The sequence below is a fragment of the Xiphophorus maculatus genome, chromosome 22 (assembly GCF_002775205.1).
Source record: "Xiphophorus maculatus strain JP 163 A chromosome 22, X_maculatus-5.0-male, whole genome shotgun sequence".
Taxonomy (NCBI): domain Eukaryota; kingdom Metazoa; phylum Chordata; class Actinopteri; order Cyprinodontiformes; family Poeciliidae; genus Xiphophorus; species Xiphophorus maculatus.
Genome location: NC_036464.1, coordinates 12,252,391 through 12,271,645, shown reverse-complemented (window position 1 = coordinate 12,271,645; position 19,255 = coordinate 12,252,391). Strand labels below are relative to the sequence as shown.

The window sequence follows — 19,255 nt, the reverse complement described above, 5'->3', positions numbered from 1 at the left end:
ATTACCTTGTAGCTTCACTCAAGTCAACGAAAGATGTGACTTCATATGCTTTAGTGCCATAAAATGATCCTTGTGTTTTTTTAGTTTTCTTAGCTAAATTTAATTTTAACAGAATATCGAAGCCCTTCTCGTCACGGGAATTGATGGGAATTTTTGCTGGACAAACTGTTTCTGTATCAGGAAAACACCATGAATTAGCAAAGAAGTACGTTACAGCATGATGAGAATCACCTGACCAGGAGCTTCTTACCTTCACATAGTTTCTGACGTATGACCTGAATAATCCTGGTAATTGCTTTGTAGTCCTCAACAGAGAACACATAAGTTGTGGAAGGTTTATTTGCAATGTCCCTCAACTCATTCTCTTCTGTCTCTGGCCCAACTCCAATTGCAAACAGAATTATCCCTTTTTTTCTTGCTTCCTCGGCTGCTTTCATGACCTCATCTTGAGATTTCCCATCTGTGAGGACAACAGCAATTCTGGAAATGCCTGCTGGGCCCCTTTCGGACAGTCCAAACAATTTGTCAGTGGCAAACTTAATGGCGGTTCCCGTCCTTGTGTTCCCTCCCATGTAGTCAATCTTTTGCATTGCTTTGATGAGATCTTTGTTTGAGGAGAACATCCCCAGAGGTATTTCTAAAATTGGGTTATCACTATACTGGACCACACCGACCTGAGTAAACTTCTGTCCAATGTTGAAGCTGGTTGTGATGTTGACAAGCCATCGCTTTACAATTTCAAAGTTGACATCCACAACACTCCATGAGCCATCTAAAATAAAAACTAGATCGCATGGAGCGGTCCTGCAGCCTGACATAAAACAGAACAGATTGATAAATAAAAATAAATAACCAAGGAATAAATGTGACTTATGATGAACTCAAAGTGTTTTTTTTTTTTTTTTTACTAAATGAATGAAATTGACTGTTTAATACACATGGTTAGTATATATAAATGCAATAAAATTAAGTTATCTTACTTCTCAAGTTTTCATCTTGCGTTGCACCAATCAAAGACAGAAGCACAAAGCACAGGCATCTTAGGAGCCAATGCATGGAAAACGTTTTGCAACCCATCATACAGCTGTCTTGATTTTTAATGGTGTACCTACATTAAAAAGGAAATCATCCTTTCAGTTCCAAGGATAAAGAACAAACATATCATATATTTTAGGATGTGCTTTTTACTATTTCTGACTTGATAGATACTACTATGTGTTTTGGAAAAGAGAAAAGATACATGTCACTTTTGTGTGAATCATTCCTGACAGCAATTATTAGGGACTTTCTGATCCAATCGCAGGTATATGTGATCCCAATCACAGCTGTTCTAAGTGAAAGCTAAGAAATCTCTGAAAAACTCAGAAAAACTTGTCTGTGAAAATTGTTGCAGCTTACTTGCATAAATATAATATAGTTTGATCAAAATCTAATAAAGATAATAACATGATGATAGTCACACATAACAAATACGGTTGTATTAAAAGCTTTAAATGGATTTGGACTGCATGAACAAGGACCACAACACAGAGCTTATTAGCACTGGGAAAATTCTTTGGGGGAAACCCTCTACAAGTTGTAAGCCACACCCCTTACAACTTACAGTCAGGGTCTGTAAGCTCTTTTTCAAAACTTACAATAACATCCACAAGGATGTTATTATAAAGCAACAAGCTACAAACTGTGAAGGCTACTGTTACTCCCTTTATTGTCAAGTGATATGATTTGTTCTCCCCACTGCACTAAGATTTCCAAAGAGAGCTTTCAGGGTATGAGAAAGCACTGCACCGAATGCAGCTGAAGCCCTTGTCATTGAGAGTTATAACATTCAAAACAAAACTGCTAAGTACCTAAAAGGGGGGAACGACTTTTTCTAAAGGTTTTGCCCACACACAATTAACTTGAGCTGCACTAAAATATGTTACAAGATGAATTTTTACGGGTTATGTCAAAATAGAGTACAAACATGATAGCAATTTCCTGTATTATGAAGTATCTATATGCTGTATATTCATGGACATTTAGATACATTTAGAGAAAATTCAAATATCTCCTCCACAAGATCAGAGAATAACAAGCTTGAAATCATTGTAACAGATCAACTTTTCCCTTTAACTTATTCCCTACTTCTACTACACATGGCACTGCCAGTCTTACTTAATAAACATCTGTTGGATTACCATCTGCTTCCTCAAATCACAGTCTGTTCTTGACCCAGAGGCAACAGACCACTATAGGAAAACTTTGCTCTTACTCTTTACTTGGAAATTATACTCAACCTTTTTTCTCTGATGGAGAAAACCACTTGCAGGACTTTGTCATCATCAGAAAATGAACTTATTATAACAGATATCTGTCACAGAAAGTAGGTTTTAGGCTCTAATCTTGTTAAGCGGGTATAGACGGTGGATTAATTGACACCTAACTATATAACTTCATGTCTTGAAGTAACAGTTACAAATCAATTTTTGTCAATTTAAAAAGGGGTGTGGGAGAGAGTAATGTGCCTTATTTAGAAATGAAAAGCAAAATTTCAGTTTTCCTCCAATTGTGTGTCTCTGTTGACTTAGCGGTGACCTGCCTCTCATTCAACCAATCACTTTACATTAAAATGTGAGAAGGATTTTTAAAAATGCAGTGGCAAGAAAACCATTGCATACAAAACAATACCCAATTTGCAAAGCATAAATTAAAAAAGAAAACTCTGCCTTACATGCATAACTACTGAATACACTGCAATTCTTGGTTGTGCTGCAACCAACATGTGTAATAATAATGGAAAGTATTGTAGAGGAGAGTTCAGTCAGCAGAAAGCAATTATTTTTTAAAGTTGTTTGTTTGGCTGTATACTTCTTACTAGCTTCCAGTTTGTAAAACTGCTGACTTCCCTAAAAGAAAGCATTTGTAAATGAGGACCAGATATGTCACACAGAATAAAACACAGGATAAAGAATGTTACTGGAAAGGAATCAACCTTCTTTAAATGACGACACGTCTTCGTATGTCACCAAAACGGTGGCCATGGCCAGGGAATAACCCTTGCCCTCCCCAAAGGCTTTTATCCCAGTATAGCCAAACAGGGGTCAGACACTTCAACATGACTGCATTTTTCCACCATGTAAATCCGTAGCCACACATTCAAGGCAGGGGGAGGCGTTCAGCTGCTGTAGTTGTGTAAGTCATTTTCCTCTGAATTTTTTCCCCCTCTAGAGACCTGGAGTAGGCTGTTGGAAAACCCCCTCACTGGCAGCATCCAGCTTCTGGGATGAGTTTCTCCTCGACTGACTTTCCCCAAACCAAGCATTTCTGTGTCTCTACTTGAGGCACATGGAATTAATTTACACTGTCGGACAGCAAAATTCCTGCTGCCGACAGTAACTAAACATATGTAGTCATGGTGAAGTGACTCCTTCTTCATCCAATCATAATAATACCCAATGCAATATTGCAGGTGCAGTGTTTTGAGGCTTACATGAGGGAGGTGTGTGCGCACACCTGTGTTTTAGGTTAGAACTTGTAAAATGTATCAAATCAACTTTTGGTAAAAGGTACAATAATTGCGGAGTTACAATTTATGAAAATGTGGTTGACATTCTTCATATGCCGAGCCACAAATATTAAAATCTTTTGGATTATTCTTTAGCGGTTTTGGTTTAGCTAAAAATGTCATTCAGGAAACTGCTGACCAAATGACTTCTCCACAGAAAGTCGCATCTGTTCAGCATGAGTGACATCAATCACACTGATTTAATGACTGCATCATACTTAGTTCCACTTGCCAGTAGCTTTATTACAATATGTGTAACTAAAGTACAACATACTAAAACAGGTTTTTATGTTATGAAACTGAAGATTTGAACTCTGTTTGGACAACTAAAGTTACATATATACACATAATCTGTTGTAAACTTGGCAAGAGAACGATGTTCCATTCCAGAAACAACTGCTGTTCAGCATGTGGAATCCTTGCCAAGACCAAGGGGGATTTAATGCTGCCAAATCTGTTCAACATATCCAAGCAGCTAAATAGTGCCATGTGAAACATTATCTTGTTAAGTCCTTGGCTTTCACAGTTTTTCTCAAAACATCCTTACAAGTAGATGTTTTCTGTTGTCAAACTGGTCCTGCTGGATACAGAACTTTTGCATGAAAACACACATACTGATATTAGTCATGCAATGTTGTGATGCAAATCTTTTGGACAGATTTAACAAAAAAAAACACACACACACACACAAAAAACAGTAATTCCAAGAAATTAAATAGCAGAAAAATATTCAGATGATTTCATTCATTCTCCGCATTGTGATAGAATAAGAGGTGATGACAGATCTAATATCTTCCGTATGTGTCAAGGTGTTGCAAAAGCTTTACAGAATCTTACTCACTAAATAAAATCTTAAGATATATATGTAGTATTGGGAAGAAATAGCAAAAGAAATAAATATCAAATTCATACCAATAATTTCCTTGCACCCTTTCTAAAACATCAGTGTATGTATTACATCACAGTTGTATAATAATATGAGAATAGCATTGCACAACTGTAAAAAAAACCTTACAAATTTAAAAATTCAAAAAAATAGAATGAATTGCACAAAAAAGAACAAGTGTTACCATTAAGTGTCCAAACCTTTGACTGTAAGCCTGGTAATCCTCTCATTGAGAGCCAGTGATCAATGCTGCTTGGAGCCCTGCGTTTGCAGAAACTGGACCTGGAAAGAGGCGCACATGTTTCTCAGCTGAATGAGAGCCTGCCCTTTGTAGACGCTCTCTCTGTCTTCTGTTTCGGTATGTCTTCCTATCCACCCTCCAACCCCCTTTTACTCCCAACTTTTACTGGCCGACAGCCACACTCAATTATCATGTGTGGAAAGAGAAGCTGATAAGGGGAGCATGAAAATAGTAAAGAAGAAAGCCCGTGTTGGTCAGCCTAAAAGGAAAATAACACTAATGAACACAATCTTCTTCCAAAAAAGTTGATGGTTTGGACAGAGAACAAACCGAAGAACAGGGAGTTTCTTTTTTTTATTTCTTGAGCAGAACAATTATTTGACAAACAGTCTAATTCTGCTATACGGTGAAAACTTAACGGCATCTGTTGTTCTTTGCTCTACATTCTATCACTCCAATTCCACAAGATATTAGAAGGGAACAACAAATTACATTGGATGAATTAGGAGGGGACAAGGTGTGAAGAGGCTTCCATGAACAGCTGGAAGACATTAGAAATGCTGATTTGCAGCTGTTATCTGTGGAGCAGGCAGATTTCACTTTAATCCTCTTGAACATGTTCTATCACGCTTGGACTCTGGTTATAAAGGCTCCAAGCAATCTTACGATGTGCGAAGCACATTTAGAACAGAACAGTTCACAGAAGCAGACAGACGGCTCCTAATAATAATGTTTTTTTGTTTTTTTTTTAAATCAATTTGAAATTTAAATAAAATTTTAAATAGGCAAGGTAAGAGAGGGAAAATTTCCAAGTCCTGATGCAAGATTCCCAAATAATATTTGGTGGCCTACTATTCCAAAATATTGTTTTCAGGTCATTTTCAGCTACATTTCAGAGAAAAATATCACAATTCAATGAATTAGCAGAATTGCAACAATTTTGCTAGTAATTCTCTGCTTTGACCAAATAGTAAACCACGCATATTTAAGTAACACCATCAATTGACTTGATCTGCACCTTGTTTATGAAGCACTCTGAAATTAATCGAAATTGTTTTGTAGATATTTCTAAAGCGTTTCCCTTTATGTGAGCATGGCAGGGATTTCATTGCAATGGCCTTGTTGACCCTGAGCCTCAGCTCACTCTGGCGGCTCTCAAATGCAAATACTGGGCTGGTGTCCTGGATCCTGGGAGTGGCCTTTCTGTTTGACACACCAGACTTTCCAATGCTGAGTAATTTTCTGTCTTCTCTGAAGGAGGTGTATGTGTTCAAAGGAAGTAACATTGCTGAGAACTAGTCTATTTATTTCCACTGAAATGGCCACTAGGATTTTTGGGGTCAGATCTGGAAACATGACGATAACGAAATAAGCAAGAAGACATTACCATAATTATATTTCAGTGAAACAGCTGTAATTAGATGACATTTGTTTGGAACTTAATGTTAATTTGTAAGAAGATACATAAATTAAAGTGAGACTAGAAACCAAAAAGCTGCGTGCAACCCAATTCTAATGACCACATGAGCAGAGACATGATTTCAAATGAATTTGTGGCTTTTTATGTGCTCTCCATCTTGCACATTTCTCAAACTTTTAAGGAATACATCAGTTAGTTAGAAGGAAGGAACATTAACAAAACTGCTTAGGAGTGGGAACCATATTTTGCAGGGTAAAATATAAACTTACAGCTCTGGAAAAAAATAAGAGACCACTGCAAAATTATCAATTTCTCTGATTTTGCAGTTTATATGTATATACTTGAGTAAAATGAACATTATTATTTTATTCTATGAACTACTGACAACATGTCTCTAAAATTCCCAGCAAAACTTTAGTATTTATTTGCAGAAAATGAAAAATGGTCAACATAACAAATAAGATACAGTGCTTTCAGACCCCAAGTAATACAAGGAAAACAAGTTAATATTCATTTAGAAAACAACAATACTAATGTTGATTGCTTGTATATGGAAATAATGTATATATTCATGAAATTGATCACTCAATCAGTCACTCCAATTATATATACTGATTGTCTTTCAAAAATAGTCTTAGGTCTGCATTGGAATTAGGTCTGAACTTCGACTAGGCCCTTCTAACATATGAACATGTGTGATATAACTATTCCTTGTTGCTCTGGTATCTGTTTATACCGAAATCAGATCTCCTGAAGCATGGAGACGTCTGCAGCATCTAAGAGTTTTCATTTTACCTTGTATGTTAACAAAAACTCCAAAAGTATCATGTCAAGTTTAAAGAACTTTTATATGATAATGAGATCATGGATGTCAGTTAAAAAAAAAATACCAAGACAGCTGGTGGGTTTTATTTGCAAAGATTGCTGAATGATTTGTGCTCCTCAAATTACATTGACATGCCATTGTGTCTTATGGTATGATGTATTTTTGCTAAGAAACTATGTATTCTGAGTTGAAAAAAATACATTCAGCTTGCATTCTTTTAGATGGAAACCTCTTGGTTAAATCCTTATATCTCAAAATCAATTATTTGCCAGTGGCAACCTATGCCAGGGGCATAATCACCAAACAAGCTTTGGAGCAAAAACAGGAACTGCAGATTTGCTGACCATAACATTCCTACTTCAGGGATTTCCCCTCTATTTAGCTCCATCTGCCTTTCCATGAGTGAGGATTGATGCTTGTTGCCAAATATCCTTCCTCCAGCATGACATTGCCACCACAATATTTCATGGTGGGAGGACAGAACTGATATAATATTGCTTAGAAGTAACATCCTTCTGTTTTTCCTGTTGCTGAAGACTTTTGGATGTGTATTTTGTGTAGGTCTGCTGCTGTTTGTTCATAGTCTGTTTTTGGTAGTTTTGACACAGAATAGACTAAGGACGGAAGTCTCACTTCTGACTGGTTCATACCTTTGAATCACTGGACTAGAAATGATTTTCCTTACTAAAGGGCATGCCTCAACAGACATTATTATTGTACCGAAGCAGTTTCACATTTTGTAATAAAAAGATGTTTGTAATAAAAAGATGACTCTTGTCTGAATTGTGGCATAGTTTTCACCCTGGTTCTGCACAAGAAATGTCCACAAAGGTTAAACAATTTGAGGAATATAAAGAGGACACATACTGGAGAAGATTGAATGCTAAACTAAAATCCTATCAAAATGTGCTTCAACAGTTTTCGCTTAGGGTATGCAGACTTGCAATCAAGTTAATACATATATATTCTCAGCTGAATGAGAATTATTATTGTGTTGCATAATGCAACACAATAATGCATTACTTCATAAATAAAGACTTTTGCAAGTCACCATACCTTACCTAACTGTTTTGGACTCAGAAGGCAATGCAGTGATATTTTAAAGATTGGAAGAGTGTCACTCTCTGATGATCAGCACATAGCATGTTAAATTAAATCATCTAACGTCCTTACAACTAATGGCATCAAAATTTGAACCTTTATGCACTAAGAATGCATTTGAGCTGCCTTGAAGCAATGATGATCCGCAGATTGGCATTGTCTCTAAGCCTCAAAATACCTTCATCAAGACCTTAAAACAAAATCATGTAAAAGTAATTTAACTCCAATTCTTGTTTTTCCATCTACTTTCCTCATGATCATAAGCAGATCAAATGTTTCAGTTAAAACTGAACTCTGCAAACTTGACTTTATTATCGTGTGTGGTCTTTTTGAAAAACAACTTAACTAGCATAGAGATTAGAAATTAAACAAATGGCTAAAACATACATATAACTTGTGCATAATACATTATGTTTAATTGTAAATTAAATTAGTGACAGATTGTTATGCATCTACTTGGTACAATCATGCTTTGCCTGTATGTTTACTTGGTTGAAGCGGTGCAGCTTGTGTTAGTATAAATAGACAAATCTACAGTTGCAGTTACAGTAACAGCCTCAACACACTCTCACGTTCACGTCAACAAAACCAAAATCTACTGGCTTGTTACTTGCACAAGCTTACATGAACAAGGTCTGGCAGTCACTCTTAAACGTTGAAATAACTGTCTGGTGGATGATAAAAAACCTCAAATAACTTTTGATTTAGCACAATTACTTTGAGGCTCAATCGTACAGGGACATTTTATTCAACTTCTTTGACTCAAGTCATGTTCATCATGAGCTCTTCTGGTTCGCCACAGAAATAAATTGTGAGCAGGTCTGAAGCAAGTTGCTGAGCCCAGAAAGCAAATTCAGGATTATGAATTAGTCATAGTTTCCATGACAGAGGTGGATACTTTGGTTGAATAAACGAGGGCTGCAAGGAAGGCACACATGATGAAGCAGCAACAAAAGGATAGGAGGATAACTATCTGCATTTAATATAGTTCCCAAATAACACATTTGGGACAAGAGCTCATCGTGAAAATCTTTTTAATGAGTAAATATAGTTTTGATAAGGATGGAAAAATTAAAACAGCATTGAAAAGGACATCCACTGAGAAATCTAGTCAGTAGATGTCTTACCTTGTTTTGCAAGTTCCACTGTGGTTCCTGCATTTGAACCCAATTCAGCCACTCTACAGAAATGTCAATGCCAAGGGATTAAAAGGAACTAAAAGCTGTAGTATGTAATTTTGATTTTAAAAAACATGTTTATTTATGTATTTGTTAAAATTGTCACTTTGGGGCGTGCTGTGGTGGCGCAGGGGGTTAGCACGCCCCACATGTGGAGGCCCTAGACCAGCGGACGTCGCAGGTTCGACTCCCGGTCCTGACGACCTTTGCCACATGTCCTCCTTCAAAAATGGCGCCGGCTCAGCTGGCTGCCTGCAGACGCAGCTCCTGTCGTGTGTGTGTTAATCTGTGTATAAAAAATTCTTGCTGTAACTGCGAAATAATTTCCCTGCTGGGATGAATAAAGTAATTCTTCTTCTTCTATGTCATGACAATATAGTGCAAGGCAGAGCATGACTGACAGTGCTAAGACTCTCCTCCTGACTAAGATTAGTTGTTTCTAGTTAGCATCAGGGGCAGTGGCAAAGGAGCTCAATTTTTTAGCAAATGAAAAACCACGATGCATTTTTTTTTTCATCAAGAAGCTTTGTCACCATCTGTGGTCATGGTACAAAAATATTACATTTTATTTGCATTTGCATACATTTGCATTTTATTGTCTTCCTCATTCTGTAAAAGTTAAGGCAAGTCTTAATTAGACAGTAATAAACCCTGAGCTTAACAATGTTGTTTTTTACATGACGAACCAGACTGCAGCTCATCCTGATGTCTCTATAAGGAGGTAAATGTTTTATATATTTTATGAAGAAAAGAGACACAACGTTTTAGCTCAAAGTGAGCCTGTTTACTGCTGAGTGAGATCTTGAAGAAGTTGATTTAAGAGTGAAATGATGTAAATTGAAAAAAATATTAACAGTTTAACTTAATTGAATTAAACTGGAAGAAGGTTGATGATTTCATTCATTCATTTTATCACTTTCTCTGAAGTGCTACTGCAAAGCATAACCTTCCAACAAAATGGCCTTTTTGTTTAATAAACAGCAAAGGTTTATTTAGAATATTTACATTGAAATGTATTAAACAACCCAACAAGAGACAAAAAATAACCACTTTGTTCTGAAGCCTTTGATAAAAGTTTATCCTCCTAATTAGCCTCTGGTCCTTTTAGGAGCGATTTCTCAGCCTCTGTGGTGCTGGTTGGGGTGTCCCACTGAGTGGGTTCTGCTCAGCACATCCAGAGGTCACACAGATGCCTGGGGGGCCCCTGAGACCTGGGTGGCCCCTGTGCCCCGGCCGGCCTGCATATCCCCTTTCACCTGGTTTTCCAGGCTGACCATTAAAGGCTCTGCCGGGACGTCCACGCTGACCTGTGATGGGGGCAGAAATGTTCGTTTAGCTGAGTAAAGATGTTCTTTCTACAGATTCCAGGAAAAGAAAACTTCCACAGAAATATTATTTCTGTTTTGGCAAACAGCACATTGTGATGTAACAACACTTCTGCGAAAAACCTCCACATGGTTTCCCTGGAACTTAAAGCCAAGGATCAGTAAAACAGTGTCTGAAAATTACAACAAGCCCAAATCTGGAAATGATTTAATATCTCTTCTTTATAGCTAAATAATTAAATAAGACTCATTAAAAGATTAAATTACCCTTTAGCCCCTGATCGCCGGTGAAGCCAGGAATGCCATAACCTTTGAATCCTTTATCACCATGCTCTCCTCTGTCACCTGCAATTCATCCAAAAGTATTAATCTTTTTGCAGGGACCAACTGCAAACACAGGTGTCAGCATCATTCATAATAATGAAAGAAAGTATGTTTCAGTGATAACTGTCAGATATATGTCTTGGAACAGTTTGGGAATAATTTGTTATTTTAACAGCTTGCATGAGAACCTAGAATGCTTGTGAAAACATACTTTGAAATGTATTATCTGCAGCTGGAACTTCACCACTGAGAAGCATCTGTAGGTATTTAAATCACATTTCAAATGCTTGTAGTAGATTTTCATTAAACATTTTTTTTCATGACTTTCTCTCTGTACCTCTCCTGAAAAACACACAAGCAACAACATCCCAAACAACTGCAGGCAATATCTTAATGTTCATGTTTCAACCAGATTAACATTTTTGTCTCATATTATGAACAAGGTGAGGAGCTGACATTGGCTGAATTACTTTTCACAGATTTTCATACTAAACAAACACAGTCTTCACAGGGTCCCTGACACCTTTATGTCACCTTATGCAAGGGGCCTAGAGAAGCCTGATAGCAGCATCAAAAAATTGTTTATAATAGGTGACCCACACATGCACAAGTGTAGATTAGAATATTTAAAGGAGAAACAGTGATTTAACCTTAGAGCCCCTGGTAATTTATTGAAATTCTCTAGGCAACACTGACATTGTACATATTCTATACATTCATTGCTTTGGCTCTCTTGCCATGAAGCAAATAGTCCATTAAACATAGTGTCATGATAAGGCAACTTACACAAAGACACATGTTAGCTAAATACTAAGCTCTTCATCTAACAGGTCTTCTGAGTGGAGAAAACTGCGCACAGCTCCAACGTGCAAATGATTACATGGTATTCTTTGAGCTCAAAAAGGTATTAATTGCTGTTTACTGGATATTTGCTCTTTTTTCTGATCAGGGGTTGTGCATGACAGTCCCCGTAGATTAGCCCCTCTGCTCTGTCTGTGTCAGTCTTGTCTTTGGGAAAGATACTTTACCCACTGACTGTGGTGAGAGAACCTGGTAGCGCTGGAGCATGGAAGCCTCGCTTCTTGGCAGCTGTGGCTGCAATGCAGTAGCTTACCACCATCAATGTGTGAATGTGTGCATAAATGAGTGATGCAATGTAAAGTACCTTGAGGTTCTCTGGACTAGGTAAAGCACTATACAAGTACAGGCCATTTACTACAAATCAGTTTCTGAAATACTTGGATAAACCCAAATGTTTCCACCAAGTGTGACACATTAAACTGAGTTGCTGTCATGTAATTAGCTGAGATGGTCTTTGCATATAAAAAAACAGGTACACCTTATAAAGTGACCCATGGGTGTTTATCTATACTTATCTAAATAAATAAATACTTATTTATAGCTATAAATACTTATCCACGTACTTTATGGATAAAGTACGTGGATATTTATTAACTGTACCAAAGTAGCAATAAGTGGTACAAAAATGATATAGTGACAGTACTGTGCATTCATACTGTACCTAAAGCTTGTTTTCCTCTACTCACTGCTAAAAAAATAATTTTTTCCAGCCTTCTGTCTGAAACTGAGATTTACTGCGTTGAAAACAGTGTTTTATAGTTTTTGCTATTAACAAATTCGCTTTCCTAGAACATGATTTTAATACCTGATTCTCCTTGTCGACCTGGCTCACCACCTTCTCCATAGAATCCTGGTAGGCCCAGTTCCCCAGCAACACCATCAGTACCAGGGTCACCCTGGCAACACCATCACAAAACAGGCTGCTAGTTACACTATATGACACAAAATAATCTATAAAAAATTGTAGCAAGTTTAAATACATCTCTTTAAAAAAACTTAAGAGCTGTGCATTTTGCCAATGACCAGCCAAACATCAAGGTTACTGAGCATAATTATAAATATTGAACAATTCAATGAAGTCATGGCTTCAAAAATATTTTTCAGCTTTAGAATTCCTGCAGTGAAGAGCTGTGGAACATGAATTGATTCTGCATTGTAGAATGTGAGGAAGGCTCTCCAATTGAAAGACAGCCAAAAACCACTCAACACAGACCAAGTGTCTTGTCTGCGATTCCTTATTTGTCTTCATGGAGACGTGGAAAATTGCAATGTTTTCATTCCGAGTTTTTCTGCCAAATATTTTAGCATTCCCAGTCCAGTCCAGACCCTTGCAATGTGGTTGCATATGGCTCAGTTGGAAGAACAAAAGTCAAAAGTGAGCGATGCATACATGTATAACACTAACACAAAGCTTTGATGCCAAAGGTCTGCAGGAGTTCAGCATGATGCTTCATCAACAACAGCAAAACTTACAGGAGGCCCTGGGGGTCCTTTCTGTCCGGGGGGACCAGGGGCGCCCATGGGAACGTCCCCATAGAGAGGACAAACTGCAGCACACGTCCTCTTTACTGAGTTGGCAAAGGTGGACATCTGCTCCAGGACCACTTTCTTACAGACCTCAATCACATGTTCAGCTGGAAGCGTTGGGCCCTGTGTGAAAAATCATTACTACAGACATCCCTGCAGATCATTTGGCTGCGCAACAGGTCAATTTGGAGCAATTACTTGTGTCTCTGAGGAGATTTAGTGAGCGAGTTTATAGCCACACTAAATGTAAGTGTTCCTGTGACTCACACACAACTCTCAGTTAACGAGAAACTGGCTACATGTGTTCTTGACAGTAAATGTGTTACTAAAAAATGTGTGGGCTGGATAGCAATAGAATTACTAAAATAAATACTACTCTGTTGTTTTTGGTGTCATTACTCAAGAACAGACTGAAAAACTAGTATGACTGTACCTCAACAAATTAAAATTTCATCAGAGGGCGGATTTATTTCAGTAATAATGTTCAGAAAATGAAACTTGTACTTTACAAAAAACAAACAAACATTAGAACAAGAGTAATTTATTTCTTGTATTTATGTCTGTTAATTGGGATGATTACATTTCACAGCTAAAAATAAAATCAAAATCAGCTTGAATAAAATGTTAATGAAAGACTGCTGATTTGACATGTGACCATTAGACAGGCACCAATAGGTTACAAAAGTTCATTGCCTTGAAAAAAGTATTTTGCCAGAGGACTGTATTCAAACATATTAAGTAAAAAAGAGTTAAAGAATAAAGTTCTGGTGGGAAAAAAGCACACTACCCATAGAGATAATTGTAGTCCTGAGAAGATTTGGAAGAGAAGCCCATTAAACAGTTTTGAGTAAATGAATAGGCTGCGATCAGTGGTTCATTTCATTTATAAAACCAATGTCCCAGAGTCTGGGGTAAGAGAGTGGAGGTACGAAATCCAAGTCTTGTCTCAGGTCTAGTATCAAGTTTTCTATTGTTGATGATGTAAGGAACCATGTCATCTGCTGGTGTTGTTCCACTGTGTTTTCTCAAGACCAAAATCAATGTAACCATCTACTAGGACTTGGTACCAGCCCACATTGTACCAAAGTAGCAATAAGTGGTACAATAAGTGGTGTAATAAATATATTACAACTTCCTGCATATTATAGTTTCCTGCTTTATTAACGAGGAAACTAACCTGACCCAAGTCACCTAGAAAATCTGTGATATATTCTCAAGAAGATTATGAAGGACAATAGACTCAGGACTGCAGATGAGCTGAAGGTTGCTTTTAAAGGAAGCTAGATCACCTCAAGCTGATCAACTCCATGCCATGCTGCACAAATTTGGTAAATCATGCAAAATACATCCTCTTTGCAGTAGATAACATTGTTGTATTAAAGAAATTATATTTTGCGCTTTCATTACTTACCGTAGGTCCTGGGAGTCCCTGAAAGCCCTCAGGTCCTTCTTCACCTCGAATCCCTTTTCCTCCAACAGGACCTATACGACCGGGAAGGCCTACAGGACCACGCTTCCCCCTGCCTCCCTGAGCACCTGGCTCACCTCTGTCTCCAACCTTTAATTGCACAGGGAGAGAATAGAGCAGCAGATCAGATTTTAAAAAAAGTAAGCTCAAAATGTAGGCCTTTACAATACGCTATCACAGCCAAAATAAAACAAACCTGCTTACAATAAAAACAAAATCCTGATCTTAGAGTCAAAGCCTAGAGCTTGGTTGTTGTTTTGTTTTTTTGACAAGTTTGGAGATTTGCATGAACATTTCAAAACAGAAACCAAATGTGATAGATAACATTTGAGAAATGTGCAAGACTCATTTGGTTATAGCAGTGGGCGTTTCTGCTCCTATCGCATCTGCAGATGCTCTAGATATGTAAGGAATGTTATTTGATGGATTCATTTTGGACTTTTCCAACTATTAACTTTGCGAGTGCCATCAAATGAATTGAGATGACCCCAACCAAAATATAGCCAAGAGTATCATATTTAAATATGACACACCTGCTCGAGTTTTCTGCTGAATGACAGAACTCATCACTGACAATTGATGATTATTTTATTTTTATAAACTGAAATCATTTCCATAGGGTCATGTACTCTGGCTGCACAACTGTTTATAATCCATTTATATTAGATGAGTTCTGTTCTTTCAATACAGAGATAAGATGATCAATTTCAGAGATTGTTCACCCTATTATAATTATTGTCAGTAGTTTAAGCTAAAGCTCACCCTTCCATTTAGACCTTTCACTCCTTTTTCTCCCTGTAAAAACAAATAATTAAGTATTGAAAAGACAGAAGTAGGAGAAATAATGTCAAACAAAAAGAACATATTCAATACATGAAGCCTTACCTCTGCACCTTTAACTCCTTTAATTCCTTGAATTCCTGTGTCACCCTGTGAAAAACAAATTAAATATAAGAGCTGGCTAATAGATTGTAGATTAAATATTCCAAAAATAAATAAACAACTATCACAACTTTTTAACAGTACTTTTAAAAGTACTTTTTAAAAACATCTTTAAAAGAAAAAACTTGCAACTTGCAACTTTTACAATGTTAGGGTTTGCAATGTTTACATGTTTGAGCACAGATGAAATGAGGGAATGAAACATTTGCTAGCTACATGGGTAATATTGAGACACTGGATGCTAATGTTGATTCTTTGCCTCTGTATAGATAACTAACTTAGGAAACCTTTTGTGAATGCGGTGGGTCCGGCTTCATTTCAAGAGTATCACAATCCAAATGCATAATATTACCTTAGCAGTACCTTCAGCTAGGGGTTACATTATATGCAAAAACCCACACTTGTATGATCAGAAAAATAATATTATTGGTTTAATTATCAACAAGTCATATCAGAAAAGACAGTTTACTTGGTAAAGTTAGCTTACCACCTCAGGTAATTGCTCCAGATAAAAACATCATCTCTAGGAGCAAAATCTGAGTGAACTGAAAATTGTAGCTGAACGTAATAAGTAGTATTTAGGCTTATAAAAAGAAAGCCATCTTGCAGAAACTACAAATAAATAATTAGTTGCACGAGGATAGTGTCTAGAAAACATTGGTGTGTGAATTAAGTTGGATAGTTACGATACAAATTTAGACCATATATATTACTGATAAAATTTGATTCATTATGATTTAAAGCTAATGATACAAATTTTAATGGATGATTTTAATTAAATTAATCTCCAAAAAGTGTAACAGTCAATAGATTAGGTCTCCATCAGCGAAACTGTGTGTCCTACTTTGAAATAAAATTATGAATAAGAAAAGAAAACTTTGGGCTCACAATTTTCTTTTTATTAATTTCACTTTTTTTGGCCCAAGTTTAACTAATTGTTGTAAATTATTGTAAAATGTAATGATCCAATTAAATTTTATGGTGTATCAACTGCTCAGTCCTGCAGCTTATGTAGCAAAAGCACTTAACAGATGTTGTGCCTTACTGAAGCCAGTATGTGTGGGACTGAGGCTCAACCTGACAAAGTGCAAGATTTCAGGTCAAACCATCAACTTTGTAAAGCTGCAAGTCCATGGAGGAGTAACACTGAACACAAACAAACAAAATCCCTTTCATTTTCTCTCTACAGAGTGTACCAGCTTCATTTTTTTTCACTGACAAGTGCTAATCTTCATATGTAAAATTTGGCATACTTTTCAATCCTTAAAGAACAGTCCTGTTCATTCACATTAACTTCAATGTTTATTAACTCATACTTGCACGCCTCTAAATATATATTTTTTGTTGATTTATATTCTATATGTATATGTCGAGGCAACTCTCTGTTTCAAGTGTCAGTTCTTTCTGATTAGATTTGTTTACTTTTGGCATAGTATGCCAAGAAAACTCAAACAACTGTTTGTGCTTTCTTGAAAATCTGTCATCTTCATTGGCTTGAGTTAGTCTGTAAATATCATGAACAGGCCCAGAGGGGCACTTTGGTAATTATGCACTCTTATTACAAGCGAGGGTAGTAAACCCCTCTGCAGTAGTTATGTATGTATTTACCATTTGCATGCATTGCATGCAGAAATTTAGATGACACTTTTAAGTAGTCTGTATATTAACTCAGTGGATCTTTAGTTGAATTCCTAAAAGTGCAACATTTCTTTCAAAACCAGTAAAAAGTATTGGTTTGGAAAGAAAGTACATCTGCAAAACGTGTAATCTTTGTGACTCAGTGACTCAGGAAATAAATCCTGAGTAGCCACCATGAAACATTTCGCTTTCTCACTAATAGTCAGAGGTTGTTTTACCTTGATTCCTGGTTTTCCAGGTACACCCACATGACCCTGTAAAGAGTTGACATGCTTTAATTGATTAAGGAAAATTAACTGGTGTTTGAAAGAGTCAAGAAAATTATTTGGGAACACTTACAGTAGGTCCAGGCGGACCAATAAATCCAGGTCTTCCTGGCTTTCCTGCAGAACCTTTGTAACCTCTCAGCCCCTTGAGAATAAAACATTTATAAACCAATGGAGAGTCTGCTTTATTCTTTGTCGCTTCCCTTTAAGATGGCAAACTACTTTACAGACAAAATGTATTATATGCTTGTCTGCAGTGACTGAAGGGCTTGAAAATGTGACTTACAGTTTGGCCTTGGGGACCCATTTCTCCTGCTGGCCCCAGGGTGCCCTTTTCTCCCTGTAAAAAAAACACAAATGGCTATAAATTAATCTGCCAAAAACAACTCCATTTCACATTTATTTATGGAACCGAAAAAAGATCAAACCTTTCCACCACTATGCCCAGGTTTTCCACTGAGACCCTGGGGTCCTTGATACGCCTGCAAGAAAAAAGATGACATTTACAGGATAATGATAGGACACTCCAAAAACACAAGAGAAATTTATAAAACAGAAGCTAATACCTCTATTCCTGGATCACCATCTCTGCCAGGTAAACCCGGATCCCCAGTAATACCCTAGAGATGTCCAAACCATTAGTCAAAAGTATACTAAGTATTTCAAATGTATGTTAGTGTCCTGGTTCTCAGACTGGTGGCTCTTTAGCTGCCATTGGTGGTGGAAAAAAAAATGTCGTGGTATAATTTTTTTACATGGTAAATACAAATAATTTAAATGTAATAGAATATTAATAAGTGCCAACAAAACGATGACTTGTTCAAACACATTGATACTTGCTGTAAACAAGCTATTTAAAAGCAAAGTAGCATAAGGCAAAATACAAATCTAAGAAAAAATGTGTGCTATAAAATGATTCTTGTAATATAGTTTAAGAAGCAAAGAGATTTAGTATATTTTTTTGATTTTAGATTTATTACACATTAGATAAGATAAGATAAGATAAATCTTTATTGTCATTGTCACAAGAACAACGAAATTCAAAAGGTGCCATCAGTCAGTGCACATGCCCAAAAACAAAAAATAACTGTCTCACAATTCACACACAACGCAAGAATCAACAAACTGGCAAAAAAAAAAAAAAAAAAACACTAAATAAGAACAGCCACATTCTCACATACATCATTTATGATGATTAATGGTTGTTTTTGATTGCAAATAGTTTTGTTATTGCTATCGAGTAGAAACTGTCTCTGAGACGATTGGTTCTTGTTCTGATTGCTCTGTATCTTCTGCCTGAAGGCAGCAGTGTGAACAGAGAATGTCCAGGGTGAGAAGTGTCCTTTGTGATGTGTTGTGCTTTTCTTAGACAGCGGTCACTGTGCAAGACAGCGGTCACTGTGCATTACTAAAATGATAATGTTTCAGTTAAGGATTACAACAAGAAGAGCCATCAGCAACTCAGAATTTATGTAATCAAGAATTATTTTAATAATTAGATATGCTCGATTTCCCAACAACAAAGTATGTTCAATGTGACTCAGTGGAAGGTCACTAAGCGATGCTGAGCATGTTTGGAGTATGCATGGACAACTTACTGTATATCTGTGCAGGACATTCACACAAAAATTAAATAAATGATTCAAAGAGCGGATTGCAAATAAAAACATTTATTACTGCTCAATCTGGCAAGTTAAGGCCATAT

General features: G+C 36.8%; 1 protein-coding gene across 1 annotated transcript in view; it reads right to left on the bottom strand.

The window, feature by feature from the left end:
• col21a1 (collagen type XXI alpha 1 chain) overlaps positions 1 to 19,255 on the bottom strand; it is a 48,199-nt gene that overhangs the window by 19,631 nt on the left and 9,313 nt on the right. Inside the window, exons 15-29 of the mRNA XM_023327820.1 lie at positions 18,117 to 18,170; positions 17,979 to 18,032; positions 17,837 to 17,890; positions 17,624 to 17,695; positions 17,503 to 17,538; positions 15,590 to 15,634; positions 15,467 to 15,499; positions 14,648 to 14,794; positions 13,183 to 13,359; positions 12,515 to 12,605; positions 10,792 to 10,869; positions 10,308 to 10,506; positions 981 to 1,108; positions 251 to 811; positions 6 to 171 (exon numbers count right to left, since the gene is read on the bottom strand). Of these exons, the coding sequence (XP_023183588.1) occupies positions 6 to 171; positions 251 to 811; positions 981 to 1,108; positions 10,308 to 10,506; positions 10,792 to 10,869; positions 12,515 to 12,605; positions 13,183 to 13,359; positions 14,648 to 14,794; positions 15,467 to 15,499; positions 15,590 to 15,634; positions 17,503 to 17,538; positions 17,624 to 17,695; positions 17,837 to 17,890; positions 17,979 to 18,032; positions 18,117 to 18,170 (1,895 nt within the window). The remainder of the gene's footprint in view (positions 1 to 5; positions 172 to 250; positions 812 to 980; positions 1,109 to 10,307; positions 10,507 to 10,791; positions 10,870 to 12,514; positions 12,606 to 13,182; positions 13,360 to 14,647; positions 14,795 to 15,466; positions 15,500 to 15,589; positions 15,635 to 17,502; positions 17,539 to 17,623; positions 17,696 to 17,836; positions 17,891 to 17,978; positions 18,033 to 18,116; positions 18,171 to 19,255) is intronic.